Source organism: Protobothrops mucrosquamatus, unplaced genomic scaffold, assembly GCF_001527695.2.
Source record: "Protobothrops mucrosquamatus isolate PMUCROS unplaced genomic scaffold, P.Mucros_1.0 scaffold_209, whole genome shotgun sequence".
In the NCBI taxonomy this organism is placed as follows: domain Eukaryota; kingdom Metazoa; phylum Chordata; class Lepidosauria; order Squamata; family Viperidae; genus Protobothrops; species Protobothrops mucrosquamatus.
In genome coordinates this window covers 266092-287436 of record NW_015386285.1, presented here as the reverse complement: position 1 = coordinate 287436, position 21345 = coordinate 266092, and the positions used below count along the sequence as shown (strand labels likewise).

General features: G+C 41.4%; 1 protein-coding gene across 1 annotated transcript in view; it reads left to right on the top strand.

The window, feature by feature from the left end:
- Nucleotides 1-21345, top strand: part of VPS35L (VPS35 endosomal protein sorting factor like) — a 36646-nt gene that overhangs the window by 1702 nt on the left and 13599 nt on the right. Inside the window, exons 2-21 of the mRNA XM_015826410.2 lie at nucleotides 17-116; nucleotides 600-764; nucleotides 1876-1998; nucleotides 2368-2392; nucleotides 2839-2915; nucleotides 3637-3765; nucleotides 5970-6054; nucleotides 7223-7282; nucleotides 10008-10104; nucleotides 10750-10797; nucleotides 11072-11165; nucleotides 11609-11686; nucleotides 12300-12422; nucleotides 13906-13952; nucleotides 14546-14657; nucleotides 15489-15605; nucleotides 16464-16517; nucleotides 17244-17324; nucleotides 17782-17844; nucleotides 18732-18817. Coding sequence (XP_015681896.1) covers nucleotides 17-116; nucleotides 600-764; nucleotides 1876-1998; nucleotides 2368-2392; nucleotides 2839-2915; nucleotides 3637-3765; nucleotides 5970-6054; nucleotides 7223-7282; nucleotides 10008-10104; nucleotides 10750-10797; nucleotides 11072-11165; nucleotides 11609-11686; nucleotides 12300-12422; nucleotides 13906-13952; nucleotides 14546-14657; nucleotides 15489-15605; nucleotides 16464-16517; nucleotides 17244-17324; nucleotides 17782-17844; nucleotides 18732-18817 — 1764 coding nt within the window. The remainder of the gene's footprint in view (nucleotides 1-16; nucleotides 117-599; nucleotides 765-1875; nucleotides 1999-2367; nucleotides 2393-2838; nucleotides 2916-3636; nucleotides 3766-5969; nucleotides 6055-7222; nucleotides 7283-10007; nucleotides 10105-10749; nucleotides 10798-11071; nucleotides 11166-11608; nucleotides 11687-12299; nucleotides 12423-13905; nucleotides 13953-14545; nucleotides 14658-15488; nucleotides 15606-16463; nucleotides 16518-17243; nucleotides 17325-17781; nucleotides 17845-18731; nucleotides 18818-21345) is intronic.

The window sequence follows — 21345 nt, the reverse complement described above, 5'->3', positions numbered from 1 at the left end:
TACTTTTGTTTTTCAGGCATGCAAGAATACGAAACTATGAGCGTGAATTGGAACCATGCAGACTGGAAGCTGTGTCTGTCGAATTTGGAGATTTCCACCCACTCAAACCCATTATGGTAGGTTTACCTGATAATCTGGAAAAAACCTGATATTGCCATGTTGGTCTGCTTGGGTGGAATCTAGACCAACAATGTCATTATCAAGCTTGATTAATAAATAAGACCTTTTTGGTTTGTCATACCTCCATAAAAAGGTCTGCTGATACCATCAGTATGACTTCAAATGAGGGAAATTAAATTCTACACTATTTGCAGTAACCGCTGGTGGTAGAATGTTTAGTTTTATAATTGCACCAGGTGGATCTACTCTTTAAGCTTGTTCAGAATTAGGCTTTGTGTAGCATTGAATATTATTCTGCTCCATTGTCTGCTTAAGTAACTATTCCTTGCTCACCGAGTTGAACGTCTCAACCCAAAATAGACAAGAGCTGATCTCTTACACATGTTTGCCTGGGTTTTGGAATAAGTGCCATTTCCTTTGGAATAGGCCTGGAAAGGATTGGGCTGCAAACTTCTTACATATGCTATTTTATTCCTCAGGTTACGGAATCAAAGACCAAAAAACTGGGCCGTAAAGGAAGCACCTCTTCTACATCATCCTCCTCCTCTAGTTCAATGCTGGATCCACTGAGCAGTGTTCTGGATGGGACAGATCCTTTATCCTTGTTCGCAGCCACTGCTGATCCATTGCTGACCATGACAACGGTAATGTCATTTCAGACCAGTTAGGTACTGTAGGGGGCTGATGTTACTGCTGCCCCTGCATTCTGCAGATGTGTGTGTGTCCAAAACTCTTTATGTCTCCCGAGTTAGGAGGAACTCAACAAAGTTCTGGTCAAACCAACTGGAAGAAACCTTCTGAATGTTCTTCAGTGTCATCCTAGCCAAACAATAACGTCTCCACGATGTTTCTTCTATATTTTCTAACTTGTAAACCAAGAACACAAACTCTTTAAATTATAATTAGCAGCAAGTAGAGATAGAGATCTTCTGCTTCTCTCTTTTTGGTTCTCAGTGGGTCATACTCAGACTCTGAAGCTGTCTGGATGAGAGTTCAGCTGTGTTCCCCTTTTTGGGAAGCCAGCAAAAATATGTCTACGTTTAAATTATAGCGAAGACTACAGTGGATAGGGCCACGTCACACTTATGGGCTCCTTCCCCGATATTGTGGTTGCCACTCAATTTTGGAGGGAGGGACAGAAGGGAGAAGATCTTTTGTTAATCAATTTTAAGCTTGTTCAGGGTCTGCGTAACACTATATTTTGGGAGCTTTTTTATTCAAAATGGTAGGAAATGTGTCATTTTCAGCTCTGGTATTCATTCACGCACTCAAAGGAATGGGAGGCTGCAAAGAAGATAAGCAGTTTAACACAGGGGTGTCCAACTGCCGGCCCATGGGCCGGATGCGTCACGTGGAACCCGCGCCCACCCCATTGCCGGCAATGGCAAAACTGACTCAATACGTTGCGCGATGTCACATGACATCAGGAATTTGACATGCCTGGTTTAACGTGTCTTGCAGGGAGCTCTCCATGGTGCTGAAGGCGAAGACCAGACTCGTTTGTGCTTCTTTCCATTGGTAGCCAATCTGTGTGCTTTTACTGGATAGCTGATGGCGTTGCCTACAATTAATTATGAGTTTTTAAATGTAAATTTCTGTCAGTTTTATGCTTGGTCACTGGCTATTATTCATTCTGGTAGTGGTGTGGTAACACTGAATTTTATCTTCAGTTTAGATAAAAAGTCTTTTTTAACTTGCAAGCAGCAATTTCCATTTATGTAAGATGGTTATGCTTTCTTTCTTACTCCTTTGTAGGATAATGCCAGGAAGAAGCGCGATAAAGATGAGAGTTTGTCTGTGGGAAGTGACTTTGAACCTTGGTCAAGCAAACGTGGTGAAATCTTGGCGCGCTACACAACGAATGAGAAACTGTCCATAGTGAGTCCACTTTTAATCTTGTTTAACAGTACAAAGGTATCGGGAATGCAAGAAAAAAATATCTAAAGAGGGAAATCTAGTTATAAAATAAAGGGAACTCATGGAGTCATGCTGAAAATTGGCATTATATTTTTCTCCTGGCTGGAATCTTTGGAGCTGCAAAACCATACTTTAAACTATAATTGGCTGGGCTTACAAAGTATAATGATTGAATTCCTAGAACATATCAAGCCAGCCACTTTGTAGCTCTGCATAATAGGGGACAATTCACAATATGAATTTTGATAGGGACTGTCGGCGTTCGATTATGTAACAGAACTGGACAGTTGAGAATCCCTAATTTAAACTGAACTTCTGTTTCTTTTGCAGAATTTATACATGGGATCTGAAAAAGGTAAGCATTCACTTCCAAATGTTTAACTTAAAAAGTTTTCCATATAAGCGCCAGCATTATTCTATTCTCTTTTTTTTTTTATAAAACATGTTGCTTAATTGGAAAATTATTACAGACATGAAAGAACTTCCTCCTGAAGTAACAACTCTCTATTTTGATACATTTGGAGTCTTCACACTATTAAAAAAAATCCGTAAATTGGACGGCTGTACATTTGCTTTCCAAACAAAGGATTCCTAAGGCTTTTGTAAACCAGAAATTTGGCCCACGGAGTCTAAAATACTGCCAATTACAAAAGTTTGAAATGTCTCACTCTGCATGTAATTGTTTTCTTCAGCTACTATTGGGGCATAATTTATTCCTTAATTCAGTCCACAATTACTGTAATTTCCTTGTAAATTAAATTCTTGAGGATTGTACAATTTAAAGCATGTAATTACTTGCAGGAAAAGCCTCAACTCCTGGATCCACCGTTTCAGAGAAAGTGCGAACCAGACTAGAAGAATTGGATGATCTTGAAGAAGTGAGCAAAAATTCGTTTTTAAAGCAAAGAAATGTCTGTCCTTCCTTTCAGCATTCTGTAGGGTTTTCACAAAGTCCTCACTCTGTTGTACTGTCTGGTGAGGGAACTGAAATGAGAGCTTTTGATTCTGTAATTTGTAATAGATTAAAAAAAAAATGCAGCTAGTTCTCGACTTAACGACCACAGTCGAGCCCAAAACAGTTGTTAAGTGAGTTTTGCCCCATTTTATGGCCTTTGTTGCTACAATTCTTAAGTGAATAACTGCAGTTGTTGTTAGTAACACAGTTAATTGAATCTGGCTTCCCCTTTGACTTTGCAAAAGGGGATCGCGTGACCTTGGGTCACTGCAACCGTCATAAATGTGAGTCAGTTACAAGCGTCTGGATTTTGATCACATGAGCATGGGGATGTTGCAATGATGGTTAATTGTGAAAAAGATCCCTTTTTTTTTTTTAGTGCGTTGTAACTTTGAAGGGTCACTAAACAAATGGTTATAAGTTGAGGGTGATCTGTATGTTCTTCTAAGCCATAAACCATGAGACAGAAATGCTTGTTGGAGAAGGAAGGATGGTGTCTGGAATTCTTTAGGAGTGAATAGCAGTGATACCTGGTTTGTACCACACAGGACAGCAGTTCTGCATTTCCCAGGCTGCTCTCCCAAAAGGAGAGGATAAAGCTGTTAACAAATAACTCACCGTTTGCACCCGACATTCTTTCTCAGGGGTCCCAAAAAGAATTACTAAATTTAACCCAGCAAGACTACACCAACCGGATTGAAGAACTCAACCAATCCTTGAAGGATGCGTGGGCCTCCGATCAGAAAGTCAAAGCCCTTAAGATTGTGATCCAGGTGAGCATAACACTGTTTTATGCTAGGATAAGTAGGGTTATAAACAGGAAAAAAGATGCTTTTAACCTTTTCAGAGGAGTTCCTGGCTGCTTCTTCCGGGTTTCTTCTCCCCCTCTCCCCCCCCCTTTTTTTTTTTTTTGAGTGGACATGCTTGAGCAAGAAACTTGCAGGCAGCCCAGCTGTGATACTTTTGCCATTTCTGTATATATCTGGTCTTCAAGTTAACGAGAATAATGGAGCTGCCCGTTACGGCTGTAAGTCAGGAAATGGGTCGGTCATGTGACCAGCCTGATTTTAACAATCTTTTTGGCAGTGAATGCTGTGGTCATTAAGATAGGTCAGAGGTAGGCAACCTTGGTTCTTTTATGACTGGTGGACTTCAACTCCCAGAATTCCTGAGCCAGCTGTGCTAAGGGGAAAGAGAGGTTTCCAAGCTGAGCCATGCTGGCTGAGGAATTCTGGGAGTTGAAGTCCACGAGTCATAAAAGAGCCAAGCCCTGAGATAGGTGTTTTATTTATGTAAAGTATTTATACCGAAAAGCTTCATGGCAGGTAAGAATCCCTGGGCTGACCAGAAGGAAAAAGGAAAAGAAGAAGAAAGCAGAAGGATTCTGCAGCAATTCTTACTTCTTCCTGGTTACTATATGGATTACTTAACACAGGAATTGCTGCGTTATTCTTGGCTAAACGACCATCAGGGGTAGGCAACCTTGGCTCTTTTATGACTGGTGGACTTCAACTCCCAGAATTCCTGAGCCAGCATGGCTCAGCTTGGAAACCTCTCCCTTTCCCCTCAGCACAGCTGGCTCAGGAATTCTGGGAGTTGAAGTTCACGAGTCATAAAAGAGCCAAGGTTGCCTACCCCTGGCCTAGATCTCCGGCCATAGCTTTAGTCACTCCAGTAACTGCTCATACATAGCAGTTTTATTATTATTTTTTAATAATTCACTGCTCTGGTGTTATTTTGCTCTACATTTTATATCGAGGGGCGCGATGGCTCGGCGACTAAAGATGCTGAGTTTGGCAGCTGGAGAGCTAACAGCCCGGGTTCAAGACCTGAGCTGCATGCAACGGGGTGAGCTCCCGTTGCTTGCCTCAGCCTTGGCCACCTAGCAGGTAGATAAATAGGTACCACGTCGGCAGGAAGGTAACAGTGTTCCGTGCTGCCTTTGGTATACATCCACGCTGGCCACAGGACCACAGAAATTGTCTTCGGACAACGCTGGTTTCCTCAGCCAAGAAACAAAGATGAGCAATGAGCTATAAAGTCAAACATGATTGACAGGGAAACTACCTTCATATAAATTTTATATGCTGTTTTTGTGAAGTTTTATGCACTAATGCTGTATCCCAGTGGTTCTCAACCTGTGGTCCACGGACCGCTGGGGGGACACAATGTCACAGGGGGACCACGAAGGCTTGAAAAAATGCAATGATTTAAATCTTGAGTTAAGTCTTGGAGGTCCGTGGCCATGGTGCATGGCCACAAAAGGTATTTAAAGGCATCCGCGGTGAAGGAAAGGTTTAGAACCACTGCTGTATTCTGTCATGCTATACAACACACACACACACACACACACAGAGGAATCACTGGAAAGGGGATATCCAGGAAGGGCCAGATGTTCTGTTATTCTTGCTCTCAGAGCATTCAGCACGACTGCCCTATTTGGGAGAGGTCCAGCCCAACTAATAACAGCCATAATGGGTAGAAAGAGCAACCTCTTCATAATCCGTTTATTTTCTTTCTCTCTGGTTAATTTTTGTTTTTTCAAAGTTGGTTGAGGGTTCGAAAAGAGACTTCCCAGGGTTTTGCTGTCTTGAGTATTCAGTTGTATCTGAATATCTGTTCCACCTTTCCTTCCCCTGCCTTTATTGGGACTGTTTATCTTTCGCTGCTGGAATGACATCTGGAATATATTATAAATAATACGGTGGGGCTTAGCAGCGGTTCCATTCCGTTGCTGTTGGGTTAAGAAGGAATTCAGTGCTGAAGAAATCCATAGGCAGCTGGAGGGGTCAGCCAGGAAATAAATAAGAGAATGCTGGAGAGTTGGAAGGGAAATCTTCATGTTCGGCAAAAGGGGATAAACTCTGCCCTTCAAATAACAGGCCATCCTCCAGCTGCCTTTTAATCAGCAAAATGACCCTCTGTGTAATGACACGACCGATTAATTTTCGTTTCGCTTTTTTTTCTCTCCACCCAGTGTTCTAAACTTCTTTCAGATACAACCGTGATTCAGTTTTATCCCAGTAAATTTGTCTTAATAACAGACATCCTTGATACTTTTGGTGAGTATAAGCCATACTGTGTTGTTTTTTTTGTTGTTTAAATAAAAGAAAATATGAATGATTTTCTGGTAGCTAAAAATAATTATGGATATTACTTCCACACATGCACAGATGTTCCTGCGTACACCTAGACCCCTTATAACAATGTTTCCAACCTTAGCCATTTTAAGATGTGTGGACTACAAACTCCCCTCCCAGCCTGGGAGTTGAAGTCCACACATCTTAAAACGACTAAGGTTGGGAAACACAGCCTGACAGACATCCTGTGTAAGTTACGGTATGGAATAAATGCAGCACCACCAACTTACGGTACTTTAAAAACAGTTTTTGGATAATAGCAGATTAGGGAGTTTTTTTAGAGCGGCCATCCCATTTCACTCTGCAATTTAACAAAGCAGATTATATCCTCTTTTAAGTCTGGACTGAAGTCAGGCAAGATACAATGATGTAGCCATTATTCCACTTGAGGGCAGCATGATGTAATGCCAAAAGTGCGCTTGGCAAACCAAAAGCACAACATGATTAGAATTAGAGGAGACAGAGAAAAAGAAGTCTTTATTTAGATCTGTAACCCATTCTCCTCTTGACAGCAGGAGCTGGAGCTGGCATGAGTCTGCCACAAAACCTTTTAGAGAGGATATCCAGCTAATAGCATTTTTAAGAGAGCCGTTTTTCTGCACATTTCTTAAAATGTCTGATTGTTTAACATAATATCCTCTGTTTTCTCCTGTGAGTTCTAATGGGATAGATAGTGTGAGGGTTAACTTACCTCAAAACAACCTTAAAGTCGAGATTTTACCGATAGAAGATCATTTTTGTAGCTCAGGGTTGAATTGGTGCTCTCTGAGCATGGCTGCTTTCTTGCAGATGTTTCATGACCTAACTGGGTAACATGATCAGTGCTAGAAGAGAGTGGAGTTTGCAGAGAGGAGGAGAAAAGGACTCTGGGGTGTGTGGTGCTCTCTGAGCATAGTTACTTTCTTGTAGACGTTCCATGACCCAACTAGATAACACCATCAGTGCTAGCATGTCTAAATTATGGATAGTTCAATTTTCTAATTTTAATACATATTCTTGATAGCCAATTATTAATAGTCTCTTCCAGGACTTGCATCTAGAATGGCTACGCAAATTGTGTTTTTCCATCTTCTTCTTCTTGTCATTGCAGGAAAGTTGGTATATGAAAGGATCTTTTCTATGTGTACTGATCATTGTACCCCATTGCCAGGTAAGATGTTCCATAGCAAATAAGATAGCAAACCTTCATTAGCATCCTTGTCTCCAGTTGGAGGCAAACTATTCAGAATTAGCAGTAGAAAAAATGAACGACCAATTGAGAAAGGTTTTAAAAGGCGTTCTGAAATATCTCAGAAGTTTAACTTCCTAGCTTCTCTGTATAAACAAGGACTTTGATTCAAGAGGCAATCCCTCGCTTATCTTGGTTAACCTCCAAAAAAGTTAGGATAGTTCCCTACCAGGACATCTCAAGGCTGTAATTAGATCGGGGACTTGAAAAACGATCCTGGCAAAATCCAATAGAAGCTTACCCTTTCCCTACAGTTATTGAGAAAATAGCATTGTAATAAAAGTCCATTTATTCATTTATATTCATTCAAGGAGATGGTGTGGTAAAGTCATTTTGGTCTCTAGCTCAACATAAAGATGCTTTTCATGTTTAAAACAACGTGTATGCAGTTGTATTATTTACCTCTTGCCTTTATTGGTACAAAGTAAGGCATAAATCTCCTGCCCCTTGTTTCCCTGCAACAACTGTGAGTTGAGTTTGGTTGAGTTGAGTTGGGTTGAGTTGAATTGAGAGAGAGTGACAGGCCCCAAGTCAGCCAGTTGGCTTCCATGCCTAATGGAGGCTAGAACCTGCAGTCTCCCAGTTTCTAGTCTAGCACCTTAACCACTACACCAAACTGTCTCTAGAAGCGCAAGATAGTTTGAGATCCCTTGTGATCTTTTGCGTCTGCTTATTGCTCCTTTACTCCTGTTTGAGTCGTTTGAGGATACATGTCTCCTTTGCCTGAAGCTCCTTTAGAGTTCCCTCTTGCAGTCTTGCTGGAATGAGAAATCCCAGGTATGGCAAACGCGGACAATTTCCCGGGAAAAGCTGTGCCTTGAACGGTTTGTCTGCGAGACGAGAACACGCTCTCGTTATGCCTTGTGCTCATTCTTTCCATTCGGATAAAAGAGAGCAGATTCTGATTGAGCCCACCCCGTCCAGAAACCGGCCTGCAGCAGAAATAATTGGAAAGGACTCCGCTGTGCCCTTGATAGCAAAACCAAAGCTTTAGGCCTAAAAAGCGAATGCTTGGTGAAGCCAACTTTGCTTCTTAGCGGAGCGTTGAAAATTCCCTTTTAAAAAAAAAAAAATCATCATTGAAATGTTTATGCAATTTGAAATTAGTTTGGCTTCGCGGAAGGGCTAGAAACCGTGCATTGTTGCATTCCTAATCTTTCTTGTTGCCTTCTCTGTCGAGCGGCTTCGGTTAAGGATGCTTGTTGTCCTTAACCAACTCAGCAGTTAATACATGCTTGAACTGAAGAATCTGGATCCCCATAGCACTCCATTATGTAAGAGTCCTCGGCTGCGAGGAGGGGAAGGGCGGGGGAGGGCGGCGGTGAACATGGGAGAGGATTGCAGTCTCCCAAAATCTCTGCCTGGGTTCTGTGTGTTTGAAAGAAAACGGCAGCGGAATAACAAACGACTGTCCCTCTTGTTTTGTGCCAAAGAGGTGCTTGGAATACAGAAGGGATAAAATCACCCCGGGCCGCCCCATCAATCCATCTGTTCCACTTTCGCCTTACAATAAACAAAGCTGGCCTTTTTCTCCTACCAGCCAAGGAGACCTCTTGCTTCGGAGGACCTGATGGAATTCAAACTGGGTCAGACCAGAACCGGCTCAAGTCTCTTGATGCTGCCCAGTGATATTATTTTCGCCTTTAGGCCAACATTGTGGACCAGGGCATCAGGACCTTGAGGCAGACCAGATCAGGAGAATCGTTCCACCGTGTCCAGAAGTGTTCTCTGTGGCTTACGATCACAATAGGGACCAAAAAAAGTAATAAGTTAAGCGACACAAGAATTAAGTGAGGCATTGCGCAACAGCATCCAATTGATGACCCTTTTTGCAGGGGTCATTAACTGAATCACCGCAGTCGTTAAGGGAGACACCACTTGCAGGCTTCCCTGCTAGCTAGCTTCCCCATTGTCAGAAGCCAGATGGGAAGGTCACAACTGGCAGTCCTGTGACTGTGGGATGCCGCAACTGTTTATAAAAAGTGTGATGGTTGCCAAGTGCACGAATTATGATTAACATGACTGCGGGGACACCGCAACCAGTCATCTAAGTCTCACACACACAAATACATATATTAAGTTTTTATTGATGGATTCAACTGGGGATTTCCCCCCCACAAAGAGCAGTGGATGCTGGTGTATTCCATTTGCTGCTGCTATTTGTCCTGTGAGCGTTATAGCCTTTGACTGATTTCTTTGACATCGTATTCAGAAATATGTTGCATTCTGTTTACTGGGCTGTATGCTGGTATAAGCGGGTGTATCATTGTAGACTTTTTCCCCTCAATAAATGCCTGTATCAGTAAAATAACATATGTTATATACTGGTATATACTGTAAGTCTAAGTACTATTGCTATGGCTATTAATTGCTATTTAATGGTATCTAGCTATTAAACACTGTGCTATTATTAATCAAACCCTCACAAATACAAAATTGGAAATTGCCAAGAACCATCACAAACCCAAAATTAGTGGAATCTCTAGTTTCAAAATTACACAGTAATGACCTCTAAAACTAGCATTTTAAACGATGCTATATTTTTATACGGTTGAATGCTGTTTTCTCAGATCTGTATGATTACAATACACTTAATTCTTAATTAAGACTTCTGTTTTTTGTTTTTTGTTTTTTTTATTTTAATCAGACAATTTTACTCCTGAAAGTGTGAATGATATCGCCAAAGAAACCTGCTTAAACTGGTTTTTCAAGATTGCTTCCATCCGGGAACTCATCCCAAGATTGTATCCTTATTGGAATAAGGCTTTGATGAAAGAAATGTTACCCGATTTATACTTTTATTTCAAATTGCATTGAGTATTCTCCAGTGAGGGAAACCAGAAAGATATGCCACCTGGGTATCAAGAGATGGCAAAACAAGAGATCCCTGATTGGCCAGTAGAAATCAGTTGGTGAAGCAAGCTGGCTGTTGAAATCCAGACATCTCAAAGTTGCTGATGTTGGAAAACTCAGCCTCTAAAGCAATAACCAAGTTAGCAATAACCAAGTTAGTATACGTATTATCTGTCTGCCTGAGTAGGTGTAGCCACAGAAACTCTTACTGAAATGTGGAGAGATGTTTGCGATAAAACTTGATCAATACCTGAACACTGATCTCTCACAATTGGGAATCGAATGATTAAGTATAAATAATATCAAGAGAATTTTTCCTCTCTTAGCAGGCAGAATTATAGGAAAGCCCCTGGGTGAAATCGAGGTCACCTACATCCTTGCAGACTATGTCATTTTTCATAATGGTTTTAACTTATCTGCATCTTTCACTGCTGATATAAGGAAAATTTTATAACAATCCTGTAAATATATTATCTGCTTCTTTTGCTATGTGTAGTTTTATTCTGAATTCTTTTTTTTCCCTAACTCTGTACCAGTTATGTGGAGACATCGATACTGAAGTGCAACAAATTTCTTTCCAAAACGTAAGGCTTGATAAGCATTTGATTATTCAATATAGGTCGTCCTCCACTTATGCATGTAATTGAGCTCAACATTACAGTTACAAGTTGTGGCGATCACTAAGCAGATCAGCATGTGACCAAGCTTGATTTTATGACCTTTTTCTTTTGATGGTCATTAAGCAAAGCCATTGTACCCAATGGTTTGGTTTTTTTTACTGGAAATTGGAAACAAACAGAGAGCACAAGGACCCCACTGTCAGAAGTAAAACCTATGCCTCAAATTGATTTTTTTTAGGGGAATTTTGGAATGTCTCCCCCGATTGACTTCCATGATTCGAGGAATTGGTGATCCTTTGGTGGCTGTCTACGCTAGGGCATACCTCTGCAGGGTAAGATATTTTTCCCTTACCAGTCTGGTTTTACAGAACAATAGAAAAGGGATTATTGAATTAGGAAATCCACGAACCATCAGCCACTCTGGCTGGGGAATTCTGGGAGTTGGAGTCCACAAGTCTTAAAGTTGCCAAGGTCGGAGAGCCCTGTCGTAAAGGTTTCCAGTCTTTTGTTCTTTAAAATAAGCACTTCTTGTTTTCTCCCTGACCAGTTAAGGTCAGTTTTCCCATTTTGGCTCATTCTGGTCGTTTTATGATCGTTCCTCCATTGTGGGTGTTTGAATAATCTTCCATCTTTGTGCCTATAATAATCTCGCTGCCATTACCGTATAGAAAATTAACCTTCTACGATACACTGATCTGTTTTTATTAAACTTTCCAAGAAAACTGTATTCAGAGAAGCAGAGAACATATTTCATTCATTTGGTTTCCTCAAACAGGTTGGGATGGAAGTAGCTCCCCGTCTGAAGGACAACCTGGACAAGAACTTTTTTGACTTCCTTCTAACCTTTAAGCAAGTGAGTAAACGACGTGTCCTTATTATGGCAGAATCCGCACCTGGATCCTTTCCTGGATAAGGTTCTTCTCTGCCTCCTAGTTCAGACAGAAAAGGACTGTGTAGCTGTCGACAGGGTAGAGAATCTTGGGGTTTAGAAAAAGGGGCCAATCTGTTCCAAATTATTGAGCGCTCATCCATATGGCAGGTCTCGGTGTACTGGTAGTCCTTGGCTTACAACCATTCCTTTAGTGACCGTTTGAAGTTACCAGGGCACTGAAAAAGCAACTTACAACCAGCCCTTGCCCTTATAGCCATTGCAGCATCCCCACAATCAGATGACCAAAATTATGGAGCCCTTATAACCACTGCAGCATCCCCACAATCAGATGACCAGAATTATGGAGCCCTTATAACCATTGTAGCATCCCCCACAATCAGATGACCAGAGTGCAGACTGACCCAACTGGGATTTCTCCACTTTCTAGGACTTTGGATGCTTCCACCCCCAATCAGTTTTCCCAGAGGTTTCCTTGAGGTCAGCATCCCATGTGTTGGCTTTATGGTGAATCCTTCTTCTTTTTTCCACCACTTGGGTCTTTTTGGTGACCATTCTCCTTGGATGTTCTCCACAGATTCATGGGGATACTGTCCAGAATCAGCTGGTGGCCCAGTGTGTTGAGATCCCGTTGTATCTAACACTTTATTCTCCGGCTATTGACTGGATCCTACAATGCATTGCTTACCGAGCTGCGGAGGTAAAAAATAAACTCATTCTGACAAACGTTTGAAGGTCTCTTGGGCTTGGTATAACGGAGAAGGTTCATCTGAAAGGAACCCAATGTTTTCAGTAGACAGGTTGGGAATGAAGAGATGCACTATCTGATGGTAGAATCTTTCTCGCCCATGGCATACTTTGGTGTAGTGGTTAAGGCACCAGGCTTGAACCAGGAGACTGTGAGTTCTAGTCCCACCTTAGGCATGAAACCCCAGCTGGGTGACTTTGGGCCAATCACCAGCAGATGGTGAGTTCCAGTCCTGCCTTAGGCACAAAAACCAGCTGGTGACTTTAGGAGTCTGTGGGTTCCAGTCCTTCCTTAGGCATGGAAGCCAGCTGGATGACCTTGAGCTGGATGACCCTCTCTCTCAGCCCAACCTACTCCACAAAATTATTGTGGGGGAAATAGGAGGAGGAAAGTGTGTTGGATCGTTGCCTTATTTGTAAAAATAATAAAGGCAAGAACATGTACATAAATAAAATAGTAATCATAAGCCCATAATCACTCCCGTATGTTCAGCTGGCTGGCTGGCGAATTCTGGGAGTTGAAAAAAAAAAAAAATTGGCTCAGCAGAAAAAGAGTTAATTTGGGGTGGGGGAGTGGGACAAGGATCTGACTTAACATTTCTTTCAAGGCTGATGCTGAGGAGTTCCCTAACCCAGCCCTGAGTGTGTTATATTCTAGGGTTTCTTTTTAATACAAATAAAACATTACAAATAAATAAAAACATGGCAGGCAAAACTTTGTAAAAGCATTTGAGACCATTTGTATGCAGAATCTCCTGCAAAGCCCCTGAGCATAATGTACCCTTTCAGTTTCTACAGCCCAGCTTCTTTCTTGGCACAAAGCAAAGGAACTTGTTATCCTACTTTGGAATCCTCCTTTTTCACTTTGGTCATGCAGATGACACTTCCTTTTATTTTTAAATTCCATCAGCTTAACGTGATCGCTCCTTTAAGACTATCTGAAGCAAGACCTCTGATTTCTAATGAGACACTTCAATGTGCCAACTTTTTTTTTCTTTTTTTTTTGAAACGCAAGCATGTGGAAACACAAAATCTTGCACAAGCTGAGATTTTAGCTCAGTTTTCCAGGCGTCTTAAAAACAACAACAGCTGCTTCGCCAGAAATAAGTTTTGTCCCTCGTATTGTAAATGCAAAAATACCCATTGCAGATAACCGGTTCATTTAATGACCATGGATTCGCTTCACGGCAATCGTGATTTGCTTAATCACCATTCATTCCAAAAAATACCCCATTGCAGACAATTGATTTGCTTAATGACCATGGATTCGCTTCACGGCCACGGTGATTTTCTTAATGACTGCCGCAAAAATATTGTCAAATTGGGTCGGTCCGGTTAACAACTGGAAAAACTGTAGTTCTGAGCTCAATTCTGGCCATAAGTTGCTTTTGATTTCCTTTTATTTTTTGTTATTTTTCTGTTTATTTCTTTTGTAGACCTTGTTGACAGAGATGATGGAGAGATGCAGGAAACTAGGCAACAAGTAAGTGCTGTGCTATAAGTTTGTTTTTTAACTCTCCTTTCTTTCTTGGCATAGAGTAAAAAACTATCGTTGTCAACCCTGATTGGCAGCTGATGAAGCTACAGTACAGATGTTTTGAACTGGAGACTTCTTGCACATTAAGCATTCACTAATCAGAGACTTATGTCACTTATTCTCATCCTGGGCAGAATATGCCGTTGCTCCAGTATATATTTATACAGGAACATGTTGCTTGGTGCATTTATTATTCTACCCTTCGTAACTGAGATGCAAAATGAAATCTTCCCTAGACTGTTCGTTGGGCTCCTTCCCTTTCAGGTGGATTTTCACCTTGGCACTGTTGTTTTGCCACTCAAGGGTGACAGTTGGTTTTGTTGTAGTGATTCAGTTCTGAAGGTTTTGCAACGGGCCAGAAACTGATGGAATTGATCCAGAGAATAGAAAAAAAAAAAAGCTTTGACCAAATAAGCCACTAATGGTCTCTGGATGTGAAAATGCAGTATGTTCTGGGTACAGCTTACTGTAAAAGCCAACATGTAAAAATATCATTTGGGGGACTGTCTTGTAATGCTCTGAAATAATATTTCTTCCAGCGCCTTGCTCTTGAATTCCATAATGTCTGCCTTCAGCGCTGAATTTATTGCTGCCAGGGCGATGGATTTTATTGGTATGATCAAAGAGTGCGATGAATCTGGGTTCCCCAAGGTAAACTCGTCTGCATTTGCTCCATTCTATTATTGCTGTCAGCCACTTCATAGACCCCCCAAATAATTCCATTAAATGTGCATTGTGGTCTTTTATTCCATGGTTCAAAAATGTTTTTTGTGGTTATGGACTTTTCTCCTTGGATGTTCTTTTGATAATAGCTGGTTCTGTCCAGGAATAACAGAATAACAAAGTTAGTTGGAAGGGGCCTTGGAGGTCTTCTAGTCCAACCTCCTGCTCAAACAGGAGACCCTATACCATTCCAGACAAATGGTTGTCCAGTCTCTTCTTAAAAACTTCCAGTGTTGGAGCATTCACCGCTTCTGGAGGCAGGTTGTTCCACTGGCTAATTGTTCTAACTGTCAGGAAGTTTCTCCTTAGTTCTAGGTTGCTTCTCTCCTTGATTAGTTTCCATCCGTTGTTTCTTGTCCTGCCTTCAGGTGCTTTGGAGAAGAGCTTCTCTCTCTTTTTATAACAGTCCAGGAGTGATCCATTGTGGCTGTAATAGTTAATTAATATATTTAAAAGCTTGATTTTATAAAGCATTCTGGTTTTCTTATACATCAAATGTAAGCTTCATTTTTTAAAAAAAATGCTGCTTTTTTTTTATTCAGAACAAAAACACTCAAGCCGTTTAAACACATTAAAATCCCTAAGAATTTAACCAAAGTTTCTATCATCTGGGTAGCAAATTTTTTCCCTGGTTGGTATTTCCGATCTCTCTCTTTTACAAATTAAATATCTTGTCTTTGTATTATTAATGTTATTTATTCAACTGGGAACACGCATGGAGGCAGTAAAATGGACGCGTGACGCATTTTATTTTCACAGCATCTTCTCTTCTGCTCCCTGGGACAGAATTTGGCCTTAGCTGACCCACCGGAAAGTGACCGGCTTCAAATCTTAAATGAAGCCTGGAAAGTTATTACGAAGCTAAAGAGTCCGCAGGTGGGTTATTGGCAGAAGAAATTGGCAATTTAGTTGGAGTGGCAGATGGTTGAAATATATGCACTGTAAATTAGCAACCTTCTCTCTTAAGCATATTGCCCAGCTCGGACATAGGACTGATGGAAGGTTTGAAATTTTGAGTGAGGTGAGAGATGCATACCAAAAATGGCTGTTATTCACCCAGTTCTCAGAATGACCGCCAAGATGAGCATATCCAGGTCCCAAAGAATCATTTTCCAGAAGGAAAATAGCTTCTTCTTCAGAATGCTATGTACCACCCTACTAGGGCATTTCTGGGGCTCAAAGACACCAGGGATCCTAAATTTGTTATAAATCTAATAAATAAATGGATGTTCAGGGTATTTTTACCTTACTTCCTAGAGCAGTGATGGCGAACCTATGGCACGGGTGCCAGAGGCGGCACTCAGAGCCCTCTCTGTGGGCACGCGCGCCGTCACCCCAGTCCTAGGCCTTCAGCTGGGTTTTATAAAACCTTTTCGCTTTAGGCCTCCGCCGCCGTGTGCAAAAAAAAAAAAAAAAAAAAAGGTTCAATCAATCAGTCAATTTCAACTTCTTGCGGGGGAAAAAAAGATCTTGCAAAGTTGGAATTGGTTGATTGGACTTTTTAGTCCCAGCCAGTCTGCCGTTACCACCGCAGCCATGCCCACCCAATGGGCCACACCCACCCAGCACTTGACAATCCATAAGTTGGTTTTGGGTTGCAGTTTGGGCACTCGGTCTCTAAAAGGTTCGCCATCACTGTCCTAGAGAATCAGTTAAACATGGAAAAAGCAGGCTGGGTGGTACGAAAACCTGCCAGAGTGCCTTTAAATGTGACGCTCATGCCTTTATTTTTAGGATTATATCAATTGTGCAGAAATCTGGATGGAATATACGTGCAGGCATTTTACGGTAGGCGCAGGTTTCAATGTTTCTTATTTCCCCATTTGTCCTTTCCTTTCTTGACCTTCTCCCCCTCTTTATGATCGTTCAGAGCATTTGCTTCTGCCGTATTGGAAGTAGGTACGCCTGGTTTTTATTTATTTAGAAGTTGCTCTCGGGCCGTGCTAACATCTCTTGGCAGCCTGAGAATGAATTATCTTAAAAAAACCACATCGTGCGTTTGTCACCAGTGAACTTAACACACTTTGACACATAGCATTAGGGAGAGTTGTCTCAAGAATGGGACAAAAGAGAATAAATCTTGGAATTCTAATAGTAATGGTTTGTTATAGCCTTTCCAGTTTGGTGGCCTACATTAATCTAGAAATATCTGCAGCAGTATATCATCACTATTACATATCTGCACGGCAGTGTATCCAACCCCAAAACATGAATATTCTCAGTATAACAAGCTTTAATATCGGGTTAACTCTTCACCCTTGAAATCTGCCTTCTCAGCCCAGGAGGCTGTAAATCTATTGCACTTTGCAGACGTGATAGATTTGAACTGCCATAACCTTCGCCAGCCAGCGCTGTCTTAAAATATGAATCGCCTTTAAAGAATCCCATCTTTGATGCTAGTCATGTAGCAAAAGGCTGCTCAGTTATTCAGCTTCATAATCTACGTGTCTTAGCTTTGTATAGTTTGTGAATTTACGGCCACTCTGATGCCATTTTCTTTTATTGCGTCTGCAGAAGCGTGAAGTCAATACCATTTTAGCTGATGTCATTAAACACATGACTCCAGATCGGGCTTTTGAAGAGGCCTACCCTCAAGTAAGAGAGAAATTCAGTCATCATTTCTAAAATGGGGAGAAAGAACGTCGATCAGGCTAAATTGGCAAATTCGAGAAATCTGGGGGCTTTTAACAATAACGTACTGTATATTATCACCCTGAATCCGTTTGAAAAAAAAAATATAGAGCGAACCAAAGCTGATGAATCCATTGGTTTGCGTGAGTCTGTGTTGGTCTCGGTCTGTGTGTTTGGTCCGTGTGTGTATGTGTGAGGGGGTTGTGAATATGTGTATATGCAGGGAATAAAACTGAACTCTTCTTATTGTAAAACTTACTGAGATCAAAAGGAATGGCTACTTTCCAAACAATATTAGATATGCTCAAAGGACAGAACAGAGGCATTAGGGTAAAATGAAAGGAAATTAAAGTGAGTCTTGATAAAAAGGAAGAGTATTCTTACTGGATGTTTTTTTTTTCTGTCTCCTTTCTGATTTTAGCTTCAATCAATAATTCAGAAAGTCATCACCTATCTCCACGATTTCTCCATTCTCTTCTCATTGGTGAGTTTCTGCAGGGCTACAAGGTTCCTGCGTTTCTACTGTCTAAAAAAAAAAACACATGCATTTTCTCTTGGAAGTTATTTGAGATTAGCTGGAAGTCTGATGAGTTAAATCTGAAAATTAAAACAAATCTTCACGCAAGTCTTAAATGTTCGCATCTGCATACTATGGGGGTTTTGAATGTCATGCTCTACCTATTTTGCTCTTTCCAAACAGCCAACTGGCTCTCTTCCCGGAGTTGAGGAATTCTAACTAGCTGGTATTCCGTATCCTCTGAATTTGGAAAACCGCTAGCCTTTTCAATAACAGGTAGTCCTTGATTTACAACCAGAATTGAGTCCAAAAATTCCATTGCCAAGCAAGATAGTTCTTAAGTGAGTTTTGCCCCATTCATGACCTTGCCAGCCTTGTTAAGTGAATCACTGCCGTTGTTAAGTTAGTAACACAGTTGTGAAGTGAATCTGGCTTCCCCATTGACTTTGTTTGCCAGAAAGTCGCAAAAGGGGATCACAGGACCCCGGGACATGGCGACCGTCGTAAATATGAACCAGTTGCAATTTTGATCACATGACCAGGGGATGCTACAAGTATGAAAAACGGTCATAAGTCCCTTTTTTCCAGTGCTGTTGTAACCTGGAACAGACACTAAATGGATGGTTGTAAGTCAAGGGCTTCCTGTATACGTTTAGGTTCAATGGAACAACTGACGGTGGTTCGCTAATCTGTGTCTCAGGCAAATTTAAAGAAAGCTGACCTCATTCCCCATCGATTTCCATGGTACCTGCTCCAAAGATAATTGTGTGTGGCCAAAGACGGCGCAACTTCATTCTGATATGTCAAATGGAGCTCAGCGCTCTAATCTCGATGTTTTTTTCTTGATTTCCTAGGAGAAGTTCTTGCCATTCCTGGATATGTTTCAGAAGGAGACCGTGAGAGTGGAGATCTGTAAATGCATCATGCAAGCTTTTATTAAGTAAGTCTAATGCCTTCTGATTAAGTGCACTTCAGAGAATCGAGACAGATCTATTTAGGTGCTGTTAAGTGTGACGGATAGAATTCAGCTGCACTCCATTTGGCATCGGAAGCCTTTGAAAGGCACCTAGCGCCGCTCCAAATAGAGATTTTTAAAATATGTTTTCATTCCTATTGATCTGTTTGTTGAGGCACATAAGCGACCCTGCCACCGACTGCATTGAAGCAGCCGTGCGCTTGTAAAAACGGGCACCGTTGTTGGACAGGAGGGGTGCCGTCCAGAAATGTAAAGAGGAGGAGGGAACATTTGCAGAAGGACAGGTCAAAAAGCAAATTTGGACACTGGCTTGCTTATTTATTTACTCGGAAGATTGATGATCTGCTTCTAGGCAGAATAGAAATAAGGCCATAATAGGGTACAACAAATAGACAGTAGAATAGAAAATAAGCCATCAATGTTTAGGATGGTTGCTGAATTGTACATTCCAGAACGCAAGAAGCATTTGTATAAAGGCCTCATTGCTGGATGGTACGCAGTGTTTCTATTAAAAAGGCAACCCCACCTAAATAAATAACTAATCTCAAAATAAGACGGAACTAATGAAATCTTCATCGAGTTCCGTCGTTCGACATTGTCCGTTTATATGCGGAAGGAGTGAGAAGAAAGAGGGTTGTTGTTGGAACACTTCACCTAAACCGACTTCCTCACTCTGACCGGGTTCCAGTGGGGGTCGACCGAAACTACGGATTCCGGGGATTAATACTCTTTGTTTTCTTGGCCCAAAGTCACCCAGTCTAAGGTAGGACTAGAACTCATAGCCTCATCGTTTCTAGGCCAGCACTTAGCCACTACATAGTTATCTGCTTATCAGACCTGATATCGGATTAAGCAAAGTATATAATTAATCTATTTGCTGTTTAAAGTGGGGATTAAATGGCATATGATGAAAGCAATGACCAGTTGCGATAGTAAATGCTCATAAAAATGAAATCAAGAAAAGAACACATGCAGGGACTTGATTTGGAGAAGCAAAATGGGGAGAGGAGACAGAAAGGAAATCTTTTCCTGCAAATCCTGCTTTTTGTACCCATATAGATACCTAGATATAATGGTTCTGTTTTAGCCTCTCGAAAACATTTTGAAGCAATGGTTTGATTCCACAGAACACGGAGCTTCTGTTGGCAAACGTGTTTTTCCCTGCAAAACGGCTCGAAAAGGCAGAAACGGCCTTTTTTGCCATATGTTGCTCTTCTTTGCTGATGACAACTGTGATTTTTGAGAGGAAAAAAAAAAAACGGACTGGCGTGCTATCAGGCTGCATTGTGAAAAGAGAATACTCAGCATTGTTCAAATTGAAATGAGATTCATCAAAATACCTTCCTTTTCAACGCTGAATGCCCCTTTCAGATGTTTGTTTCCTTTTGGGGTTTTTTTTTTTTGGGATGACAACTAAACCTTGATAGATGTTGATTCGCAAGTTTTATTTTTTTAAAACTTTGTCATTCTGTTTTGGAAGAATCTCCTGGTGCTGATTTTGTACAAGGATGGGTGTCTTACATGTATCTTTTATTCACAAATAAAAAATACTGGGCCGTGCTAGTAGGCAGAGGTCCTTCCCGACGACCTTGAGCTATCTTTGTTTTCCAAAGGAATGTTTGCGGCTGTACGAAATAAAATTAGATTACCTTCTTCAAAACAATCTTTAATTGGGAGCATTTGGATAGCGCAGGAAAAAGCATCCCTCTGGCAGAAACCAAACCCACATAAACATTCTGCCTTGCAACTCTACTCTTGGGTAGAATCGTGCTCCGTAAAGTTGGACGAAGATACAGTATTGAGCACTTCCTGATAATTCCAGTTGTTCAGAGAGAAGGGCAAAAAAAGAGAGGCTCCCTTTTTTGCAGGATTTGCTTGGCAAAACACAAGGTTTCCTTTCCAACATCAGCCCTGATTTCATCACAATGTCTACAGAGCCTCAGAAAGAGACAAAGAAAAAGTCACAAAGGAAACAAAAGGACCTCACCGGCAATCAACACCCAGATGAACAGAGATTAACTTCAGGATTAACACTAGACCAACAGTTCAGGAGCAGACAATACCCTAGATCAGGAAAGTACCAACTCAGACATGCAAGCTAATAGTAAACAACATCTAGGAACCACCGAGAACACTCCCACCAGTACTGACAGGACAGACCGCTAGCATATGTAAAATGAGAGGAAACCCTACTCCCTTACTAGCACTGATGATGTTACCTAGTTTGGTAATGAAATGTCTGCAAGAAAACAACCAAGCTCAGAGAGCACCAGGGACCCCACAGTCTTCCTTTACCACCACCTCCTCCTCCTCCTCTCCACAACTCCAACTCCCTTCTAGCACTGATGATGTTACCTAGTTTGGTAATGAAACGTCTGCAAGAAAACAAGCAAGCTCAGAGAGCACCAAGGACTCCACAGTCTTCCTTTACCACCTCCTCCTCCTCCTCCTCCTCCTCCTCCTCCTCTCCACAACCCCAACTCCCTTCTAGC